General features: G+C 40.0%; 1 protein-coding gene across 1 annotated transcript; it reads left to right on the top strand.

Annotated features, from left to right (window-relative positions):
* Window positions 1-1,743: 1,743 nt before the first annotated feature.
* On the top strand, window positions 1,744-10,342 carry LOC123967334 (tRNA (adenine(58)-N(1))-methyltransferase catalytic subunit TRMT61A-like; the record flags this gene model as incomplete). The annotated part of the gene is made up of 2 exons (XM_046043398.1): window positions 1,744-2,070; window positions 9,650-10,342. Coding segments are annotated over 2 exons (641 nt in total), but the record flags the coding sequence as incomplete, so codon positions are not given.
* Between the last annotated feature and the right edge of the window lie 13,296 nt (window positions 10,343-23,638).

Raw genomic sequence — 23,638 nt, 5'->3', positions numbered from 1 at the left:
TAGTATTCATTTCAGGACTCTTGTATTGGATTGCATTACATCGTACACAGTTATAGAGTCACTGAATGTCTATGGATTGAAAGTCCAATTAGGAAGGGAAATCTGCACATTTAGTCCTTCACCTAGAACTATCAAACTGTTATTTATCACTAAGGTAATTAAGCAAAAAGCTTATCTGAGGCTAATTATTGCGCTCTCTCTCTGCTGCGGTGGTTTTGTGTGGAACAGTTTTGTTTTTCTACATGTGCGTATCCTCATTCATAGATTTTACAACCACAGTTTTCCATTTACTGTTGTTTCCAGTCACAGACCATTCGGCTCAGCAGTGTGAGGTTTTAGCTCTGGGCTAAACATTGCCCTCTTTGTCGCCCCACACGAACAAAGGCGGCGGTGACGTAATGTCAGAAGAAGAAGAAGAAGAAGAAGAAGAAGAAGGGGGGTGCGGAGGATGAAATCTGTTGGCCTCTCTCGCTGTGTACTCTATGCTCCATCCCTCCCCCCGCCTTAACTGCAAGTCACATGATTAGTGTTATTCTTCTCTTTCGTAAACTGCACGTTAGCTGGCTTTAAGGACCAACCAGGGCACTGCAGGAACTGTAGCATCCACTTATCAGCAGAGAGTAGAGAGAGAACGAGTGTGAAAATATGTGTGTGTGTGTTGTAGAAACAGCTGAGAGCTGAGGACAGCATTTAACATAATTTCTGTGATTACGTCATCGGTTTTACTCTGTGTCCCAAGTAGACAATTTGTGCAGCTGCAAGAATAAAAACACATAACGCATCATTTAAACTCCTCTGGAGCTATAACTGTCCACCATATCCCCACAGGGCCGGTAGACAGGACACTGTATATTATCCCCCAGCAACATAACCATTTCCATTTAATATCCACAGTTTTGTACAAAACACATTTATTTGAAGTTAATGGGGTCTGAATTAGATAAACTGTGGGTATCTTGTATCATTAGTCAAATTTTATTTTTCAATTACGATTGTGGATTCTGACGACTACAAGATAATGGAGGTAAATCAATTGTTATTATATTATAGTGCCGTGTTGTCTTGTGTTATAAGTCACTTGTTAGGATGGGTTAAATGAAGAGAATGAATTTCCTGACGGGAATCAATAAAGGATAACTGAAATCCAGCGCACCCCTTTCCTTTAAAGCTCTTCCACACCTCCCTAAAAAGCCTCTCAGCCAGACTGTGGCATGTTTAGTTCAGCTGTTACAGTACTGTTGCCTGGAGCGGCCAAAAAGGATGAGAGACTCAGCAACACTTTCTCACATTTGAAATACCAAATAAACATTATAAACATTATAGTAGGGCAGAACAATTTTGAACAAATATCTAATTGCGATTATTTTTGACTGATATTGCGTTTGCAATATTGGAGGGAATGATCATTATTCTCATTTTCACAAGGATTTGTACCAAACAAATATGGGTTTCTTAAGTCTTTAGAGTATAATGTGTAAGGCAGAAGATCTCTGCATCATGTTAAATAATCATGAACTCAATATTGACCAAAATATTTATGATTTTTGCCATAAAGCAGCCCTCATGTGTTCCAAAGTTGGCGTGTTATTGTATCAAATTCCCTGTTTCCATGCTGAGCTGCAGTGGAAGGATAACGTTTTAGCTACATTAACTAGGTAGTTTGTACAAACTGTGACTTTCAATGTATCTTCATCAAACTGTTCATCAAAAAGTTCTTTAATAGATTCATGGCCACATTTTAAGAGTCTCTACAGCATCAAAGTCCCTGCTGCTCTAATCCTCCCTGTGGCGTCTGTGTTGTAGGCACGGGTAGCGGCTCCCTCTCCCACGCCATCCTGCGTACCATCGCCCCCACGGGTCACCTGCACACGGTGGAGTTCCACCAACAGCGGGCGGAGAAGGCAGCGGAGGAATTCAAGGAGCACCGCGTAGATCATCTGGTCACCGTCAGGAACCAGGATGTGTGCAAGGACGGGTTCGGAGTGAGCGGGGTGGCAGACGCTGTCTTCCTGGACATCCCCAGCCCCTGGGAGGCAGTGAGGCACGCCAAGACCGCTATGAAGAAACAAGGTAAACACTCTTTATGGTATTTTAGCTGACTGATATATGATGTTGTTGAAGATCCCCCACACTGGCGGCATCTTGATGCATGTAAACTATCCATAAAAGCATTAGTCTTACCACATTCAATCCCCGTATGGACACTGTGGTACCTCGACCAATCAAATCTGTCAGTGCAGTGCATCCGATGTTTGACCGCCAACCATCCTGTTGCAGCAGTGGGAGGAAGGAGTTGTCAGAGGCGCGTGGCTGAGCAGCAACAATGAGCACAGAGAAACAAGCAGCTATTTTAGTGTTTTTATTGTCAGTGAATATTTTTTAAATAATTTTACAGGAGTCCCTTGTAAAAGAGACTGTCTCAATGGGACTTTCCTGTTAAAATAAAGGTTAAATAAAATTGTAATCTATATCCTGTCAGATAACAGTGAAAAATGGCCTCTGTGGTTTCCCAGAACCCAAGACGTCACGTCTTCAATGTAGGGCTGCAGTGGTTCATAGATTTGTTGATCGATGTAATTGCCAGCTATTTTGATAATTGGTTTGAATAGTTTGTCATGCAAAAATTCCAAACATTTATTGGTTTCAGCTTCCTAAATGTGAAGAGTCGCTGCTTTACTGTACGTTATGTGATCATAAACTCTAATCATTAGGGGTGGGGCAAAAAATCGATACAGCATAGTATTGTGATATTTGCCATGGCAATACTGTATCGATACACGGACGCCACGTATCAATATATATATATTTTATTATATAAATTGCAGATGGGAGTTTTAACTTTTTGGTACTAGAATAATAAAATCTATTGCTTTTTTTAGTCCACTAGAAAGCTTAACAGGACCATATAGAGGACTGAAAAAGTGATATGAACAAACAGAGAAATGTATCTTTTTAGATAAACAGATGTTGACAAAGTTTGACTTTAGGGACCTAATTAGAAGTTGGAAAAAGGTAATAAATTGCAATATATTTAAAATCGCAATAAAATCTAATCGCAACATAAATATCGGGATAATATCGTATCGTGGAGCCTCTGGTGATTCCCACCCCTTGTAATCATGGTAATTTTGAACTGTTGGTCGGACAAGCTATTCGATGACGTCACCTTGGGCTTTAGTAAACTGTGAAATGTGTTCTTCCTTAAATTTTTCTGACCAAACTGAGACAATCTGCAGATTAATCAATACTAAAAATAACCGTTAGTTGCACCAATACTTCAATTATCTTGTTTTGTTATTCCCAAAAGCAGTAAATGCCTGGTCCCAGTCTCTCAGACAAGGTGTAACATTTTTAAGAAATTTTGTCATGATACAGTGGGGGGGAAAGATTATTTGATCCCCTGCTGATTTTGTACGTTTTCCCACTGACAAAGAAATTATCAGTCTATAATTTTAGTGGTAGGTTTATTCAAAATCAGCAGGGGATCAAATAATTTTTTATTGAATTTGTTAAAAATGTTCCCAGTGATACATTATTAGTCACTGTTATTTCCTCACCAGTTTTCAGTTACACCCATTTACCAGCAGTTTTACAAACTGTGGTCTGTCTGCATTGTTGGCCTCTTCTGAGAAACATTTGACTGCATCTGGCATTTTATAAATATCTAAATGTTAAGGTTCAGCATATGGCCTTCTTTTGTAATTTAACTTTACATTGTCTATTTAAGGTCAAAATGTGATCTTTTACAACAGATTTTGCATTATTGGCTCAACACTGGCATTAAATAAAGCCTAACCTAACCTAGAGGGGAAACATGAATGACTGAAGGTCACTGAAGTGTTCCGTTGAGTAAATTAATATTAAAATATGTGTGTATTTATATATGTGGCCTCAGTGAAACAGTCACCATCACCTGATGTTGACTTTTCTGTGACTCAGGAGGAACATGACTGTGACTGAGCACATTTTAAAATACCAGCCGGCTGGTATTTTAAAATGAATTTATTCCAAACCCCCACCCACCCCCCGGCCCTGTCACATCGCTCTGCACTCCCAGGCCAACCATCGATCCTCGCCAACACTGCTCTCATTAACTTTGTCCCTGTGTGTTACTCTGTTGGTCCCTGGTCACAGAATAAACTCAGCCATTGAGGCGGAAAGCATGTTGCCGTGTTTGTGACAACCGGGAACGGCAGCATGCCTGGGCAGGTCGGCAGCTCACCGAGGTGGACAGTGTTTAGAGGTAAAGCCAAGGTTTACGTGATACATGTAGAGCACATAGCTACCTAAACAGTGCAGAGGGGAATTTACTGGTATCCCAGAGACCGTTGGCATCGAGTATGTGTGTTTATTACATATCTGGTCGCTTCAAGATAAGATGAGCCTTTATCAATCCCCAGAGGGGGAATTCAATATTGACTAAAGAATGTGCAATTGTTATCGGTATTGAGAAAACAACTGCAACAAATAAATAAATAAATCAACCTAGTAATCGATAACCAAAGAAGTTGCCAACAAATTTAATTAGTTGGTGACGTCATCAGGCAGTAGTGAACATTAGCTAAAACTTAAAACATGTGGGAGCATTTCACTCTTAACTCAAGCAAATGGGTTGTCAATATTTGCAAAGCTGACCTTGCCTGGCATGGGAGCACATCAGTTGTGCAGGAGACTCTGAAGAGGAGGCACATCGGCTCTCGGTAAGCTAGTCAGCCACCTTGATGTTAAAAACTGTTATTTCACGTTATGAGCTGTATCGTGTTCTATAGATTTTCTCAATTACCCGTCAATGGCATTGAGAGTAGCAAATAATTATTATATACTTATTATACACAATTATTATGTTCACTCTCCAAATGTGCCCGGGCTTTACAATCTTAAACTTTGCATGGTTCATGGCAAAGTTTACGGCTGGAGAACGTGTTGCTGCTTCACACGTGTAGAGAACACCGGAGAATTAGATGCTCTCCAAATCGCAATAAAATCTACAACTCTTGTCCGTTCGTACGCATCCAGTGTTTGGGAACATGCTGTTGTATCAGCAGGAACGTTCATTAAAAGACATATTTTTGAATTAATTCATTCATATTTATTGCTAGTTAGCACAAAAAAACACCTCAAGCTAAATGTTAAAGCTGATAGCTAGAAATAAGCCACTGAGTCATTCAGTTCATAATACATAGCTTCATTAATCAGTACATCATTTGGATATCACCAGTGTGCGGGACAAAGTATAAGGTTAGCAAAAATGCACTTAAATGTAATGAATGTTGTTTTCCTCCTTTCTGTTCATGCTTTTTTTAAGGATGCACCAACCCAACTTTTATCTCCTGAAACCAAGTACTGATCCATCACTAATGCTTACTGTTTTCCAATTTTAAAATCTATGTACCTCACTGTGGGAAACTAATTGGGATTATTTTTATGACTTAACATTAAGCCAGGGATTGCTGTGGCGCAAAAAAAAAATGCATGTTGGCTGACTGCCATGTCTCCACTACTGGAAACACAAAATTTCATGGAATTGATGAAGAAATGGACCTGCTGCATCATGGCTGGTGCCTGTACCTATCCTGTAAATAGGATTTGTGACCACATGTCCTTAGATCAGGGAGTTAACTTCAGTGTTTTATTGTTTGGTAGTAGGACAAAAGTCACTGCTTCGGGTCACCGGGGTTAAAAAAAGCAATATCGCATGCTGCCAGCACAACCATCAAAATTGATTTACTCAAATATATCCAATAAATTGACTCGACATTGTTAAGGTGCCCAGGATCAGTGGGCTATGAGCCTGAATAGATGCTCATATTCCTGAGGCACATAAATGCAGTTTTAAAAAGTAAGCCCCAATATGAAAAGGAATGCAGGAGGAGCGAGGATGCAGCTCTCTCTCCTCCTCTATGAATCCCTTTTATGGTGCCACGGCTACATATTCCTGTCATGAGCTGTTGACACTCACACACACACACACACACACACAGATACAGATAAATAGAGTGCAGTCATTGTAGAAGCAGTCCCATGACCATACAGGGTTATGCTGCAGGGAGAGAGCTGGTGAACATGGCTCAATTAGGACAGGCTCAATTTACTTCTCACTGTACAAACTGGATGTTTCCTCCCGAGCCAAGCTGAGCACTGCTGCCCCACAATGCTTCAGTCAGATGAAAAAGTTAACAAAATCCACATGGGGAGGGTCTGAGGTGTTGTATAGCACGTGATGGGAAGCTGCATTTGTTTTTGTTTTGTTTGTTTTTTGCTAATGTGGCTGCTGGAGTGAAAGAAGTGTGTTTCAGCAGACTCCAGTTGCAGAGAGCTGGTTTGTTGCAGAGTAAAAAGGCAGTGAAATATTTCTTTTCTTTTTCTTTTTTCCTTCAAGTTGTAATTTGAAGTTTTACCCTGCAGCCCGGCCCTGTATTTGGCCGCCCCGCCCTACCTCGCTGATTTTATTATGCAAGCGTCAAGCAAACACAAACACTCAAAAACCCAATAACTCGACATAGATTCACACATGTAAAGATCCTAGTTGTGGATGTACGGTTGATATTCGACACTATTAATAACATCTTATATAATCATCAACTCAGCCCCTCCTTGTGTGTTCGTCCTGGTTGCTAGGAAGCCATTTAAGTTGTGTTTGTGGCAGTCTCGAGGGAGAACACTGGTTCTGTTAGCCCGCAGGAACGACTGCTATGTGAAACATCCCGAAGTCTCCTGTAATGTTTTCCAGATACAATGGACTCTTCAGCAGGGCTGCCCTCTGCAGACTCGTTCTCTATTTCATTGAGTTACGTGTGTGTGTGTGTGTGTGTGTGTGTGTGTGTGTGTGTGTGTGTGTGTTACACATTAATGACTTTAGAGTTTGAAGGTTAAATCACAGACACATGTTGTCTCTCCCATCAGGCATCTGTGTGTGTGTCCCATTAGTAGTGCAGATTATTCCTCTGAAATGTGAAGTGAGATTAAATGGGGCAGATTACACCACAGATGTGTTCTGTGATCCTGTGGATGCTCAATAGGATAAAAAACAAAACAAATTGTGCCTTGTAGAAGGTATAAAAGAAAGATTTCAGCTACACTTTAAAGCTGGAATAAAAAGTGGGGCTTCATTAGGGACTATGTTGAAGTCTGGAGTGCACGTGAAAGTATAATTCATAGTTTTCACGTGACATCATATTCCAAGGAAAACGCTCCTTTAGAGGGCAAAAAAGACGTTATTTTTCGCTGCCCGCCAAGCAAGGATCCACAGGTGAGCAAGCGTACGAGCACGCACCTGGTTGCAATATTAAAACCGCTAGTGGCCGCTGAAAACTACATATATAACAAATAAACATCTTTAAACATATTTAAAATAACATCTCAAACTGTAAAATCTACCTCAAGAGAATTCCTTTTAAATATATGTATAGAAACTCAATTTGGATTTGTGAACCCTGAACCCCTCCTCTTCCCAGCTGTACTGCTCAGAGTCACAGTCTTCGCTCTTCAGGTCAGCCGGTGAAAGTTGTCTTGGCTCGTTGCTCCGGCCTCCTGCTGCGTTCGCTGCATGGTTTCCTTCAGAGACAAGAGGCCGGAGCCAGTAGGTGATCTGTTTATCAGAGTGGCGGTTTGTCCCGTGATGATCCACAAACTCCAGCCTGGAGCCCAACGGGTCAAAGGCCTGCTTTGTTAAGGGAAAGAATAAGCTTTAAAAGTACTCTTGGGTGTAAGAAAAACAAATTATTAATAGTAGTAATATCATGGTTTTCCCTCCTAGAGTGAGACTAAATTTCTCCTGAGTCCATGTTAAGCTTATAAATCTGGTTTAGATTATTTATCTTTGTCCATTACTGTTTTTTTCAGGCGACACACAGAGATAACAATGTAAATACACTCCTTTTTGAGGTGTCTGGTACTTTGAGGATGTTTCTCTAGAAGTGGGATCATGTGTGTCTTGGCCATAATAACCATGCAAGGATGGTGAATTGTGTAATCGATTTGAGTATCTTTATTAAAAACATTGTATGTTGGTCACACAAAACAGTCCCTTGTTGTTTCTCGCTGTGTATTAGCCTGTAGAGAACAAGCTTAAGTGGATCTGCAGTGATCTTGTCTTTATCTTTAAGACTAAATTACAACCCTCCCCCCTCCTGGTGATACATCTGTGCCTAATTATGGTTCAGATCATAGATCCAGTCACATCAACCCAGTGTTTGTGTAGGCCAACCAGAAGACCAAATTATTGTTCTGATTGTTGTACATTTTGACAGCAGAGATAGCCTGAGATTTTAAGGTAAATATGGTAAAATTAGCATGTTTCTCCTCAGTTTTTAACACGCTGGAGCCTTCAAGTTATAACAGTGTTGCTGTTATTATTCAATCATGAGGAAGCACACTTGAATTTTCCTAGACTTCTCAAAACCAACTTCCCATCTTGTTGTTTGCCACTGCACCTATTCAGCTTTTTCACACTAGCAGATACCTGCCAAAAATATCAACCATTTAAAAGTTTGATAACGGTTGGGGCATCCCAATGAGGCCAGAAACATGAGATTTGAAAGGCTCACAGCAGCTAACAAAAATTCAACTGCATGCTGTACAAACTTAGCTACCCTTGGTTATCTCAGTCCAGGTCCTGTAGACCAGAAATTTTCAAAGTGGGAAGGGGCCTCCCAGGGAAGCTCCGAACTGTTTCTTGGGAGGATGAGTGGGAAGTTAGTTCTTACATTAATTATCAAGGGGGTATAGGATACCCTAAAAGTGTTTGATTTGATTAAAAAGATATAGAAGTTTTCCCCACATTCCCAGAAATGAACAAATGGCACAGGACAGACCTTGATCATATAGTTGGTATAGGCTGTGATGTCATACAAGCAATATTAGGCTGTCTTGGCTTAATTCTGTCTGCCTATGAGATGAAATATTATGAATAATAATAATAATCAATAATCATTCCTTAGGCATCCAGGACTTGAGCAAAATGGACTAGATAAACAAAAGGGCACTTTTTTCCAAGTTTGTCTGAGGGGAGGCCCACAGTCAGACTTTGAAAAGCCCTGCTGTAGACTAACAGAAGTCCAAATATTCCTGTTTAGAACCAGCTTTGTTCAGCAGTTCGCCAAATATCTGCTAACATGTTAGCATTAGATGAAATGGGAATTCCAAGTTGTTACTTAGTTGGGTTTTAATCTTTTATTTGCTGTTTTAATCTATCTTTGGTGAAACAAAGATGCTCAGATATTCCAGATAACACAGAATAAAGGTAAGAAAAATAACTGAGATGTGCGGGGAACGAAGAGGCGCTTTATATTGTATTAGACTTGAGGGTACTTACTGCACATGGGATAAATGAAAACTTAAACCTGTTGCACCTAGTTTTTTGGAAAACTGTATCTCTGGTTTTCAACCCCATTTCAGTGACTGTATTTGTATCTGTAAATGTACACTAAATAAATTTTGAGACAGTCAGAACCACAAACGTGAACCTCAAAGTGGCGCTTGAGGAAAAGTCTGTATGATTCAGTCACTGGGGACCGTGACGTCTGTAAAAAGTTTCATCCATCCAGTAGATGTTGAAATATTTCAGTCTGGAGGATTTGTTACTGACTGGTCTTTATTATTATGGGGCAACAAGATATTAACTGAACAACTGTTCTTTCTGTCTCTTCAGGAGGTCGGGTGTGTTCGTTCTCTCCATGTATAGAGCAGGTCCAGAGGACGTGCGAGGCTCTGGCGGATCAGGGCTTCGAGGAGATCAGCACCCTGGAGGTCCTGCTGAGAGTCCACGACGTGCGAACCGTTTCCCTGCCGCTGCCCGACTTTGGCCCAGACCCCTCCGCTCAGACTCAGCCTGACACCGCGGAGAAAACGCCTCCAACCTCGGCTCCAAGTCAGGCCTCCATCACCTTGAAGACCACCACCCCGCCCAGAGAAATACCAGGTCACACAGGGTACCTCACCTTCGCTACCAAACCAAGAACCTAAAGCGATTTTTCTTTATTCTCACCACCAGTAAATAGGAAAAGGTTTATAATCCGTACTCTTTGTTTCGCTCCTGTGTTTTCCCCCGCTGGATACTGCGATAATCCAGCGGGGGTACCAGGTTCCTCCAGGTCCCGGTTGGCACTGCAGCACCAAGAGGATTTGCACTCTTGTGTTACATAATTTTGAGCTCCTGTCACTTGGCGCCGGTTTGTTGCTTGCATCAAGCAAGAGTGAAAATCAAGTCGACAGCGATTTCATTTGAGGAGGATATACTTTATAGCTTTTTGGATCACGAGTGAAAAGGATGCCTCCCCTTTTATAAAAATCACTTTTTATCAATCATTTGTTGGGGTAGGAACAATAAATGTGTGAAAAGATCCTTGGTTTTATGTTTGGGTTTTGTTTTTCACCTCGGCATCATCAGAAAGTCCTGTAAATGATAAGTCAAAGGTCCTTTCATCAGCTAACGTAACCTGATAAAGTGCCCTTGAGCAAGTCATTGATCACACACCAGCTCAGTCATTAAAGGTTTCGTGAAAATACAACAGATTACTTTTAAATGAAGAGATTACGTTTTCTTTAGTGACCTTTTTAAAAAAAACAAAAAATAAACTTTTATGTAGGAAAACTAAAATCTCACAAGCCTTTTTTGGAGCTTTTGACTGTATCACACAGCCTTCATCAGCAGATGTTCTGTTTGCATGGAGATCCAATCCCAACTACTACCCTTTTTAAGCTTTTAAAGCCTGAAGAAGTCCTAAAAGTGCAAAGAATGAAGTCACAACAGCTACTGAGATTGCACAGATGAAGACTGATGTGGTTGAAAGCTCGGGGGGGAGAAGTCCTTTTTTCTTTTTCTTTTTTTTTTTTATTACACCAGGTAAAATCTTCATGTTGATGATGTTAAAATCTCTCTCGTTTAAATAATAGTTTGAAATTTGGGAAATACATTAATTCAGATATTCAGATTGACAGTAAATGTAGCTAACACTTTGGTTTTTGTACAGCTTAAACAAACGAAACAGACAGTATCTCACAAAGTGAGTATAGCCCTCACATATTTGTAAATCTTTGATTATACCTTTTTATATGACAACACTGAAGAATGACAATTTGCTACAATGTAAAGTAGTGAGTGTACAGCTTGTATAACAGTGTAAATTTGCTGTCCTCTCAAAATAACACATCACACAGCCATTAATGTCTAAACCGCTAGCAACAAAAGTGAGTACAGCCCTAAGTGAAAATGCCCAAATTGGGCCCAGTTAGCCGATGCTATAAGAAGATTGCCAAGACCCTAACACTGGCTTAAAAGTTTGTTGTTGTTTAGCCAGCTGGCTATGCTAAGCTAAGCTAAAAGGTTGCTTACTGAATGTATAGATATGAGTGCCATCTATAATCCCATCAAACTCTTGGCAGGAAGACAAATTCCCAAAAAGGCCAACTATTCCTTTAAAGTAAAGCCGTCTTTTCCATTTTCCCCTCAATATATACCGTGTCTCCCTGAGGTAAAAATGTCTTTCAACGCAGTCCAAAAAAAGGAGCACATAAACAATGTTGAACAATAAATACTAGGGGTGTGACGAGACACTTAACCCAAGAGATGAGATTCAAGAGTGGGTTCACGAGATCCAGACTAGACGAGATTTTTACACTATTTTTAAGCAATCTTTTATGCTGAATTATATGAAAAAATAGAGTGTTAAACACTTAATTTCCTGCATTCTGATGAATGGTGAATTTCATTATATTATGTAAAGAGAAACTCAAAATTCAGGTGGCAGGTGACAATTCACAATCACAATATGAGACAATATAACCTAACTATAAGCGAATATAAGTCAGTGTAGCTCTCCGTCGTTCTGCGTTTCTTTCAGATGTTTCTCCTGTAGATCAACTTTTTCCCGTCTAGTATCATCCCTGCTGAGAAGGTGAAAAGGTTCCCTCGTCTTTGTGTCTTTGTTTGAGGAAGTAACCTCTTTAAATGCGATTGTAGCACCTTATTTATTTTTAACTCTGTTAGAAACTCCTGGACTTTAATAGCTCCTGTGTTTCAGCAGGTTTTCTGCTCATGTTCAAAACTATAAATAATAATAGTAATAAATACAGTCTCCACATTAAATGCAAAAACATTAACCAATTATTTTCCAACTCCTTTATTTCAGCTACATGCATGACCATTTTGAGTCTTTGCACCACATTTAATTAAACAAGACCCCTTTTTTATTAAAACATCTTCTTGTTTCTGATCTCTTTTTCGGTTCTCCTGCTTAACTTCCCTTCACTGAGGCTCAGCACCAGAAAAAGGTGGCTGCAGCTACACACAGAAGACACACAGAGGACTTTTATATTACTTTTCCACCTCCCAGACTTCCACTCAGTCACAGCCACGTTTCATAACCGACGTGGCAGCTGGAACTGAGGAGAGATCCGGTGCACAGAGAAGCACCGGAAAATCATTACTGCTGTGTTTAATATGGACTCTGGGTGTTCTCGTTCATCTATGAGGCCCGGTTTCTCTCAACAACTTTTACAGACGCTGTTTCTTAATGTTTAAAATTGGAGAAATCGGATGAGCAAAAAGAAAGTGAGTCATTTTGACATGTTGTGAGCAGGGTGACACATTTTATCTGATCATATCTCATTAAATCAGTCCTGTTCTTTTTCAGTGCTGTAACATCTGACTGCTGCTTCTGTTATAAGTCTAAGCCTCCTGCTGCATTCAGAGGCTGTACCGGGCTTACATTACGGGCTGTGTAACGCTATAATCGCAGGCTTACTGTGGGTTATAAAAAGCACTGTGGTTGTTTTAGTCTGCTGTGTTGGATAAGTTGTTGAAGGCCACACACCAGCTAACGCACCAAAAAGGCACTAAATAAAAAATAAAACTAATAAAATGTGTTTTGGAGTAAAGACGGAAGATCACAGATCATAAACAAAACCCCGTCTCGTACTGGTAAATGGTGGAAACAGGAAGTTGTTGAATTGGAGAAATTACTGGGTGTGTTGAGTTTTCTGGTTTGTATTCCCTGATGAGTCGGGAGTGTGTGGGCGGAGCAAGTGAGTAACGCTCCCTGTCGAGGAGGTGGGTGTTGCTGCGATTAAACCGGGTGATTGATCATCCTCTTGTTGTTGAGAGAGAACATTTAACAGCTGTGAATCTTACAGATGATTCAGTTTGTGAAAGTCAATGACCCGATAGGATTTTAAAAGTATTGTCAGTTTACTTTCTGTTTTTATTAGTTTTTCCTCCAGTTCCTTTCTTTCCCTCGTCAGATACAGACTTAATCAATCCATGAATGAGCACAGCAAATGTTTGTTTGTACACAAACAAGTTTTATCAAACTGGATAAAGATATTTTGATTTATGACCAGTTAAAGCTGCACTAAGCGGTATTTTTATATTATAAATTAATCAAATTATGTGTAATATGAAAAGTGTCGCTCATAGTAATAAATCTGTTAATAAGCAGCTGTTTTGCTATTATTTCAACTTTATATGGTAATAATATGTCAGTGTTGGGTTCACAGCTTGTTTTGCTGCCCCCAAGAGAAAAAAGTCAAGTAAAAAATCAATTATTTAAATGTTAATTGATAACCTAATGTTAACGCAGAAGGTGGAACTAACCAACCTACTTAAATGTCACACAATCAGTGTGCAAGTAGTGATTTTAATGAAGCAAATTAGGCATGCAAACTAGTCATTTTTAAGCTAATTAGAAGATGTTTCTATTGAATTTTCCATGGGCAAATTAAATGCTTAGTAATTATCCAGAGCATGCATTGATAATTGTTTTATAATCGCATCACAGCCCTCTGAATCGTAATCGTAAGTGAGGCGCCCAGAGATTGATGTATTATTATAGGTTAAGATAAGATAAAACTTTATTGATCCCCGGTTGTAAATTCACAAGCTATCTAGCTGTATATCAAGTAGTTAATATTTGCTGCACGTTTACTAGCTGCAACATTAAGTGAACACATATTCTAATCCACTAATATGTATTATTCTGAAATAGGCCATTCTGCATTATGATTATTTTTACTTTTGGTACTTTAAGTATATTTTGATGCTAATTCTTTTGTATCTTAATTTTTAAGTAAAATTTGAAAGTTAAAACATGCTTGAAGTGTGTAATCTATCATAGCGAACATCAAGTCATCACTAATTTGTCAAAATGGTGTTAATCATTGAGGTAATCTTTCAAATGAACCTGCATGGAAACTGTGATACCATGCAATGATGATGCAGCGTTCACTAAAAGTAAAGCAATGGTGATATTTATGCGATACATAAAGAACTCAAGCAAGTGTCCAGACTCCTGGAACAGCAGAAAAAAATACATCCAAACACCAAAAACTGTGGCATGCATTTTAAAATGGTCAGCATAAATTTAAAACATACACTCGGGTACTCAACAGGACACTAGAAGGCTGACGAGAATGTTATTTGACCCTCCATTAAATAAATACTAGCTGCTTTGGTCGGCTTCCAGAAAACTGAGTCATGTAATTGAGCGATAGCTGGGGTAATGCCGGAGCACTCAGTGGATCATCCCACCCGCAGACTAGAAGCAGCAGGCAGCTCCAGAGGGTCTAATCTGCCCGTCCGAGGCCGGGAATAGCCTCTCTGAGCTGCTGGAAATCCTGCCGCTTAATCAGCTTGTCTTCTGCCCTCCTGAGCTGATACTATGCAAACATTCAGGCCTGAAACCAACTCTGCCGGGGAGCGGGGACGGCGAGGACAGCGAGCACGAGACTGGACGGCACACGACGAGATCACGGAGAGGCGAGAGGGCGTGTCAAGCCTCCACTGTCATCTTTGTGATGCTAAATGAGGAAGGATGAGGACACGGAACTAAAATAGCTGCAGGTTTTGTTGGTAACTAAACTAATTGTCTTACAGACAGTTCAGGGCACTGAGGCAATATTACACTATTGTTCAGTTAAAAGTACTTTATTACTGAATTTAAGGAGATAAAATGATTTGTCTGCAGTTTTGGGGGAATAGAGCTAATCATTCAAACAAGAAGACCCTGGCTGGGAGCTATTTAACCTCTGTGGGGTCATTATCAAGTTGGCGGAGACCGCTTGGTTCGTTAGAGCTCCTGTCTGTTGTAACAACAGTTGTGTTCGCTGGAGGCACCTCGGGCCAAGTCTGAACCGCCGTCGTTGTCACATGAGGTCAAGTGAGTGTTTGTTGAATCTCGTGGGAAGGGATGAAAGCACAGCACTGTAGGTGGGGGATAAGTGGCGGTGCAGGTCTCTCACTAGTCGTGTTTCCATCAACGTTCTTTTATTCGCATTTTGAAATATGGAATTAGAAAAGGTTCATGGAAACGGCAAAATAAAAAATTCCTCATTTCACAAATGACTTGTGTTTTTTTTATTTTTCGAAAAAGAGTTAATTCACTCAATGGGAGATGGAAACACCTTTTGTCAAATAAGTACCTCAGCTGCTTGATCAGCTGCTTCCGCTGTCTGCGTCTTCCTGGAAATCCCCATAAAGTGCAGAAACATGGCTGGTTGCAGCTTGCCCAATTAAAACACATTTATGAAGACCTCTCTCCATTTTTCTCAGATCCCTGGTCCTCAGGTCCACGTGACTGGTTTTCTGGTTTCTGGTTTGCAACCTCTACTTCTTTCTTAATACAGCCATGCGTAAACGACAACTACTGACATAACTACGCTTGGCGTAGTCTGGTTTGTTTTATTTTTGGCATTTCAAAAATTTGCTTGACAATTAGATGGAAGCATGGCAATTGTTGGAAAGTCACACCACTGTTAACGTGGCTCTTCTTCTGACTTTCTCCTCCTTGCTTGTTTTTCGGCCATCTCTACATTGCCGTTAAACAAGCATGTGCCAGATTTACTGTCCCGCTCCCTCACACTGCTTCATGTCCTGTGCATGAGCACGAACGCCACCTGTTGCAGATGGGCTGGTATAGTGCGGTGTGGCTTGGTTCGAGTCACTTTGATTGTAAGCGGACCGTGAGGAGATATTCACTGAATTTGACAAAAAGTGTAATGGATTAGCTTTTTCCATAACTGCAGACCCCAGCTTTTTAAAGTTGTTGCTAAAAGAATTAAGTGGCGACCAAGTGGAGATCAAATGCATCAAAATAAGACTTTTGGTTTTGGTTACGAAATGCTGAAATCTCTGTTATTGTTTTCTGTAAAATAACCATATTGGCTTCATTTGCTTTCTTTTTTTAAATCAATAACCCTGTTAGGAGATCACATGTGCATACGCCAACTCCATGCTGCAGTTCTGCTTACATTTGACAGCGTGTGATCACAATCACAGGGAGTCCACACATCTCACATCTGTTTAGTTTTAACCCTTTCTTTTAATCCTTGTGGGACTAAAAGAGGAGGAGAGAGAGAGAGAGAGAGATGAGAAAAGCTGCTATGATGAGATTAGACTTGGAGACTAAAGCTGTGTTGCTGCTCGTAGGTTCAACTAAACCTCTTAAACACAATGTGTGTCGATCTTGTCTGTCAAAATGGCTGCAGAATAGATTTAATTAGATCGGTAACAGCTATAATCGACGTTAGAGTAAGCCTGGCTATTCTGAAAGTCATGAGTGTAAGAGGTTTTTAGGTCAGTAAGAAGATTTTTAGTTTCCTGTAACAACAACAACATCATCAGGAGGTCATTTATTGATTCCTTTTTTCTTCTGACCTCGACATTCAGAGGTCACCAGGGCTGTGAGAGATCATTGCTCAAGGACACGTAGCAGAAGGGGTTTGTGCACACATCAGTTTGAACTCTGTAGACTTGAGAACTGGATTCCTGTTGAATTTATACACTATATAACCTTTTACTTAATTATAGGAACAAAAGCTGTGTTTTACAAGTGCGATTACATTATAAAAGAAAGTACTAATAAAGCATTGCAGTAACAAGTACAAAGCTGTGATAAGTTAGCAAACAAAAGAACATAAACAAGTAGAACTTTTAAGTAGAACTTTTAATGGGAAAATGTTGTGCATCCAGCTTCCTGTCCGACTCTACCTTCAAAATAAAGATGAGAACGTCACTGTAACTGCCCCATGTTCAAAGGTATGACTAAAATGCAATTTGTCATTATGTCAGAATATAAAGCTGCCCATAAATTTTGCGAGACAAAATAAATTGACACATCAAACATTTAGAAACATCTTGCTAATTGTTGTGTACTCGATATGCAGAAACAACAAACTGCTGTTCAGTGTGTGTGTGTGTTGTTGGTACAGCGGGGCCACAAAATGAGAAACCGACTTCCTCTGCAGCTCCGTCTGACAGAAACTGTAAATCTTTTCATTTGCACCAGTAATGAAGCTAAAAGGTCTGTGACCCAGTTCAGTCAGTGAGGGACAAAAGTTTCCATCCTGCAGAATAAAAAAAACACAGGCCGCCTCTGTCGTCTAATTACTGTATGAAATATTGACAAGCGGCTTGTTTGAATCTGTTCCAGTCGTCTCTATGAAATTACTATGGATTAGTTTTGGGGTGGAAAGCCGATGCTGTTTGTCCTGCCAGCAAAACACAAAAGATGCGTCTGTGTTTTATAATATGCTAATCTGAAGACTTGCACAAGTACTGTAAGGATGAAATTACATACACCACGTGTATGTAAATGAATAATTGATTTACTTTCCATCTCAGAAACATGAGGCTGCAGCTCATTATTAGTTTTATCTTTCTTTTCCAATTAATTGATTTATGATTACATTTCTGACACATGTCACAGTTTCCCAGAGCCCAAGGTGACTTTTTCAAATGTCTTCAGCATGTTAGCATTTAGCTTAGGATTGTGCCTTAGTATAGTCAATCACTGTATTGCTTTATTCAGCAGTTACTGTTTCTTCAAAATGGCATGTTTACACAATAGATTTTCTGTCACATTAGGGTCAGAAGAGGCTACATTATCTCCAAATGTAAGTTTGGTTTATAGGATTTATGTCAGTCAAACTTGACTCATAAATGGGACAAAAATAAAGAAAAGTTAGAAAATGATTTGATAACTAAACTAGCAAATAGACTGTACACTGTAAACTGGAGTTAAAAGAGTTTTAAAACATCCTCTGAGCTTTGAGAGACAGTTATTGTTTCCCTGGGAACTAAGCTCATTAAAAAAAACTACTCTCGTCTGGTTGTGACCCTTCAGCTACATTCCTGCAGCACAGTTTGGATACCAGCCAATCGTCTTTAGGTGTGGGGTCGCCTTCTAAGTAGGACAAACAATTGACGGTTATTCAGCATTTCACTACTGTGGCTCGGAGAGAGCGGGGCCCCTCTGCTCGTCTTCATTTGATGGAAGAACTTTTTGGCCGGAGTCCAATGCTGAAAATGGGCACTCAGCGGTGGGTACGCTGGGGACCATTATGGGTCTGGGAAAAGAGAGACTTGTGTATGTTTGAGGGGAGTTGCCTCAAGAGGAAAAACACAGCGTGGCATATTTAAGACGTCGTCTGTGATAAATATGTGGAAGCCTGTCCCTCTCATGTTTAACCAAAACCTGGAAAACTCATGAATCAAAGCGTGTCTTGTTTTTTTGTGTGATCCGTATACAAACAGAGATGTGCTGGAGAACATTTTATACCTGTCTTACCTAACATATCTGTGCAGAGCATCTCTGGCTGTTTGTGTTTGGATTAAATAAACCAGATACAACCTTAAAAGTAGTTTTAATTTTCTAAAGCCTGTTTCCTGTCTTTATGCTAAACATAAAGCTAATAAAGTTACACATTTGCTGTTGTTTTTCATGGATATATTGCAGGATTAGGATTCTTAAAAAATATAACCCTTTTCCCCTGGTGGAGAGTCTCCTGTAAGACACCTCGAGCTGCAGACAGGAAGTGTCCACGCCTGTTGACGAGTGCAGATTCTGTCAGAGTGTGTGTTGGTGTACTGTAAGTCTTTGTGTCTCTGGCTGCCTTGCGGTCGATGTGTGTTATCAGCGGTGATTTCTCAGAGGTCAGAGGCGAGGCTTTGTCCTGCCTCGCTCTGACGTCACCGCCCCGTCAACTGAGTCTTTGTTACAGTTTCTGCAGCTCTGAAAATGGATCCTGTGTCCTGCACAAGCCACAGAGAGGATTTACAGAAGGCAGGAGATTTTTAAAAAATCATAATGCGTTTTTACTAACATGCATGTAAACTTGATGATGATCCTTCGGAAAGCATTTACCTCTGCTGCGGGAATTTCATGCAATGTAATAAGTATAAGTGCAGATTTGAGGTACTTTTCTTTTCATGCCACTTTCTACTTCTATCGGCTACATTTACATCTCTTTACAAATTCAGATTTTTGCAAACAAAACATGAAGAACTAACTACTTTAAGCAACCTCTACTTCAGATCCTAACCATGTGTAGAGGATATACAGGGTTTAGGGGATTAAAGACTAAAAATGAAGGTTGGTAAAATAAACTGCAAAGAAGCACCTCGCTAGTTTGTCTCAGGTCCCTGGTTGTATATTCACAAAATTGTATTCCCCTACATGCTGAAAACGTGTTCACTCTGTCTTTTTGCTTCAGACTGTGATGTCATTTTATAATCCCTGTGACTCCACACAGTCACCTCTACAGCAGTGTAATTACCTCTTACAGAGTCTCACTGTTCCAAAAAAAAAAAAGAAAGATAACAGCCTGCGCCCCTGCAGCATATCTGCACTTACATGTACTCTGTCGGTCTGCAAGCACAGACCAGGCTTCACATTTACACTTTGTTCAGATAAGATACTGACGGCTGCAGTACTTTTCCTACAGCTCCTACGTGTACATACAGTATGTTGGCACACTGGCTTTGAATTCATCCAATTGATTTTTTGTGTGTGTCTAGTTTCTGTGTGTGATGCTCTTTTATTTGTCTGTTTAGAAGCCACTCCTACTAGCGACTGTTGCTCATGCCGACAGCTCAGCTTCTTTTTCTGATGTTTTTCCAATTAAGATAAAATAAAATGCATAATTTCCTGTGTGTTGTTGGATCTTTCCCAGACAACAACAGTTAAGAAAAACAAAGGTGTTTCTTTATAAGTACAGGTTACCTTAGTGTTGAGTTCATAATTATTATGGCTGCTAACTCCTGTTTGTTCCTTTAAAAAATACATTTTCATATCATATCCTAGGAAAAAAAAAACTATAATACAAAAACACATCCCCACAGTGTATTATGTAAGTTTTGGTTCTGCTTTTTTGCAGCTTATTCTGTTATTTTGGGCTCATTGATTGGTTGATGTTTTGGTCATTATTTCGTTTAATCACTTGTAAAAATAGCTTATTGGGTTTATTTGATTTTGCACAGTTTATTTGATTTTGCACAGTTTTCACTTTTATACTGCTATGTACTGAATGCAAATGGGGACCTTCCTTTATTTAAAAAAAAAAGTGAGCTGGATGTGACGCTTTCAAAACTTACCAGTAACTCCTGTTTTATCTCTCAGTTTCCCTGAGACTCTATTTTGTGTCAGGAAGTGGAATCAGGAAGTATGAAACTGCATCTCTCAGCACCTTACTGTTGGCTCTGTATCCTTCATATGATGTGACCTTCAGATAAAACCTTTTATTAATTAAATCTACACAAGAATTTCATTATTTTGAGTTTCAGGTTTTAGTGTCTCAACCACTTATTCGTGCAGGGTCGCGGGGGAGCTGGAGCCAATCCCAGCTGACCTTGGGCGAGAGGCGTTGTGCACCTTGTACAAGTCGCCAGTTCATCATAGGGCTGACACATGGACAAACAACCATTCACTCACACTTTCACACCTAAGGGCAATTTAGAGTCGCCAATTAACCTGCGCATGTCTTTGGACTGTGGGAGGAAAGAAAATCTAAATGCTGTTTTAGATTAAGTAATAATTTTCAGGACATTATCAGCGTAAAGTATCTATTTAATCCATAAACACTGGTAGTAATGATAGAATAAGATACAGCACATTTCAAAACAAAGTTACAAGGTGCCTAAATTTAAAAGTAAGATAACAAAAGAGTGAAATGAAAATAAAAAGACAGGACATATTTGAATTCCAAAAATAAAAAATAGGGCTCACAATATTTAAAAAAGCATTATCAACTTTAACAAACTCATTTTCCTGGTCACAGTTTTACAACATGTTCAACTAAACTACTTGGAAGTTTATCAGGAAAATTAAAAAGGACTTACGGACTTTATGATTGGTTGCTGGTGATGTCATGTTTAAATGCTTGCCATTGAGGAAGGTAAAAGTCATAAAAAGGGCGATATGAGACAAGGAGCGGGTGACCTGCATGTTTACTCAGCGTCGGCCTAATCGCTGCCTGCGGGACTGTACACACTGACGATCACAGGTTGGACCGAGAGACTTCAACCTTGTGATAACAAAACAGGACGACGACACGGTTTGAAAGGGCAGCGGACTCCTGTAGTGCTCAGAATGACTCACTCTTTAAAATGGCCGTAATGCTTCCATGGACTGAACACTCTGGGTCTCTGCACTGTGTGAAAACTAGCATCCACATCAATATAAATCAATTTCCTTTATTTTGCATGCGTGGTGATCTGGCTGCTTAAATAGATCTTAAATCTGCATTAATTGATTGAATTAACTAAGGGATTTTAAGCCTGATTTGCTGGTCGGTGAGATCAGCGACCATCAGGCTGTGATCAGGGGGTAAATCAGCGATCAATCGGCAGTCGTTATGTGTGAACTACTCAACGATGCATCACTGACACATCGCAGACGCCATCTGGCACGCCAAATATCTGGAGGAGTCGGCCTACTTGACAGCAGGCAGCTACTTTTTCACTGCAAAACACTTTTTACTCACCTCCAGCTCTCTCTGTAGCTCAGACAATTCCTGCTACCTGCGTGTACTAATCCATTCTTTCACCCATATTTGTTGTCTTCGCGTCATTTCCTGATTCACATTTCATGTGTTTCTTGACAAAACGTGGTTTGGAAATAAGTGGTTAAAAAATAAGTACACTGCATAAGTTACGTGCTTTAACATGCGTAACTTAGCTCAAGACTCTAAATCCACCCGATCCACCTCATTTCTCGGTCTTCATACCGCGACTTCTTCCTTTGCTACGTCACACGGCCACCAGCGGCCTAACAATAAATATAAGTATGTATTGTAATAAGCTGCTTGAAGAACATAAATATGGTTATTTTTCTGGTGAGGACAGGTATTAGCAAACAGTTGCTTATTTACACACCCAGCAGACACGGAGTAACATTAGCATTAATCTGGAGTTGTGTTTGTGTCCAGCTGATGAATTTAAGTCCAAAATTCACTCACCTTCATGCTCTGTTTTGGTCTCTACCAACTCTTGAGAAAGAATATTTGGCTCTTTAGCTGCTAAAAGTCTCAGTCTGTTCTCCATCCTGTTTACAGTTTGGCGCTGGGCAGAAACTATAGAGTGAGTTTATCGAAGTTTTTTCACCAGCTGCCTATTAAAGATAGTAAAATGCTCCGGAGGCAGAAGGAAACTGCACAGTTGGTTGATAATCCTCAAACCTGTCACATTATACTGTATATGCATTTAATCCATTGTCATTATAGAAATAGTGATTACTGCAAATTTAGCCTCTGATTTGTGTTTGTTCTAGTATTTTCTGGCTGTAGGAGTTTTCTTGTAACAAAAAAAGTTTTGTTTACATCTCAGCAATATGCATTTCCTGTGCTCCATCCATCCATCGTCAACCGCTTATCCTGCGTACAGGGTCGTGTGGGGCTGGAGCCAATCCCAGCTTACACTCTGGACAGGTCGCCAGTCCATCGCAGGGCATTTCCTGTGCTGATAAATTTTTAAAATGTTTACATCCTTGTTTGCTAGCTGTAAGTCTTCTTGCCTTTGTTGGTGCATTGTTGTGTTACCTCTGCTGGCAGTTGTTAAGCAGAAAAGCGCAAAAACGACAACAGGAATGTTTGTCATGTGCATGCATGATACAAAACAAAATAGGGACCTTCTTGAAAAAACACAGCTCCATAGCGCTACCAGAAGACTTAAACCTCCACAGGGTGTCATTATGTTAGACAGCAGGTTGTTTCAGATCATTTAGATGAACACTCAGAACTGTACTGTACAGGCTAGAGATTCATTTCATTTGTTTTGAAGCAAAAAAAGCAGTGAGGTGAAATGTTGCCTGCAGAAAGGTAATATAAAAACAGACCTGCATATCCTGTTGCCACCACCAGAAGTTTCTCTGGAGACCAGAAACGTTTTTTCAGGAATTTTACTTTCATTTTGACTGGAGGAAGCAGGGTCTAAATTTAGTTCTTGGGCCATAGTTCCTGTCCCCTCCAAAGAAAGACCCTGCTCCAGAGATAGCACTTACTATCGGAGTGTGTTTTGCAGCATGACTCTGAAGCACACTAGCATTTTCCACAGCTTTTTAAACTGCCATTTTTGAAACCCTACAGCAGCGGATTGTGTTTTTCTTTGCAGGTCTTTGTTCTAAGTTTCGGTTTAACCGTAAGGATGCGAAGATTTTATTATTGTTAAGACAGTGATGTTCTGGCATTGCTAAATAATGTGTTTTTTCAGAGGAGGATATTCAGCGGCGTGTGATGTAAAGGTGTACAAGAAGAGTTTCTGTATGTTAGGCAAAGAAGCCAGCGTCAAAAGCCATCCTGATATATGATGCACCAAACATGGAAAAAACAGCTGGACTTAGTTAAATCTACGTTTATTCTGGCTGTAATTTGA

This window comes from Micropterus dolomieu, unplaced genomic scaffold (assembly GCF_021292245.1).
Source record: "Micropterus dolomieu isolate WLL.071019.BEF.003 ecotype Adirondacks unplaced genomic scaffold, ASM2129224v1 scaffold_288, whole genome shotgun sequence".
Taxonomy (NCBI): Eukaryota; Metazoa; Chordata; class Actinopteri; order Centrarchiformes; family Centrarchidae; genus Micropterus; species Micropterus dolomieu.
The sequence above is the reverse complement of the archived record's forward strand: the minus strand, read 5'-3'. Positions and strand labels throughout refer to the sequence as shown.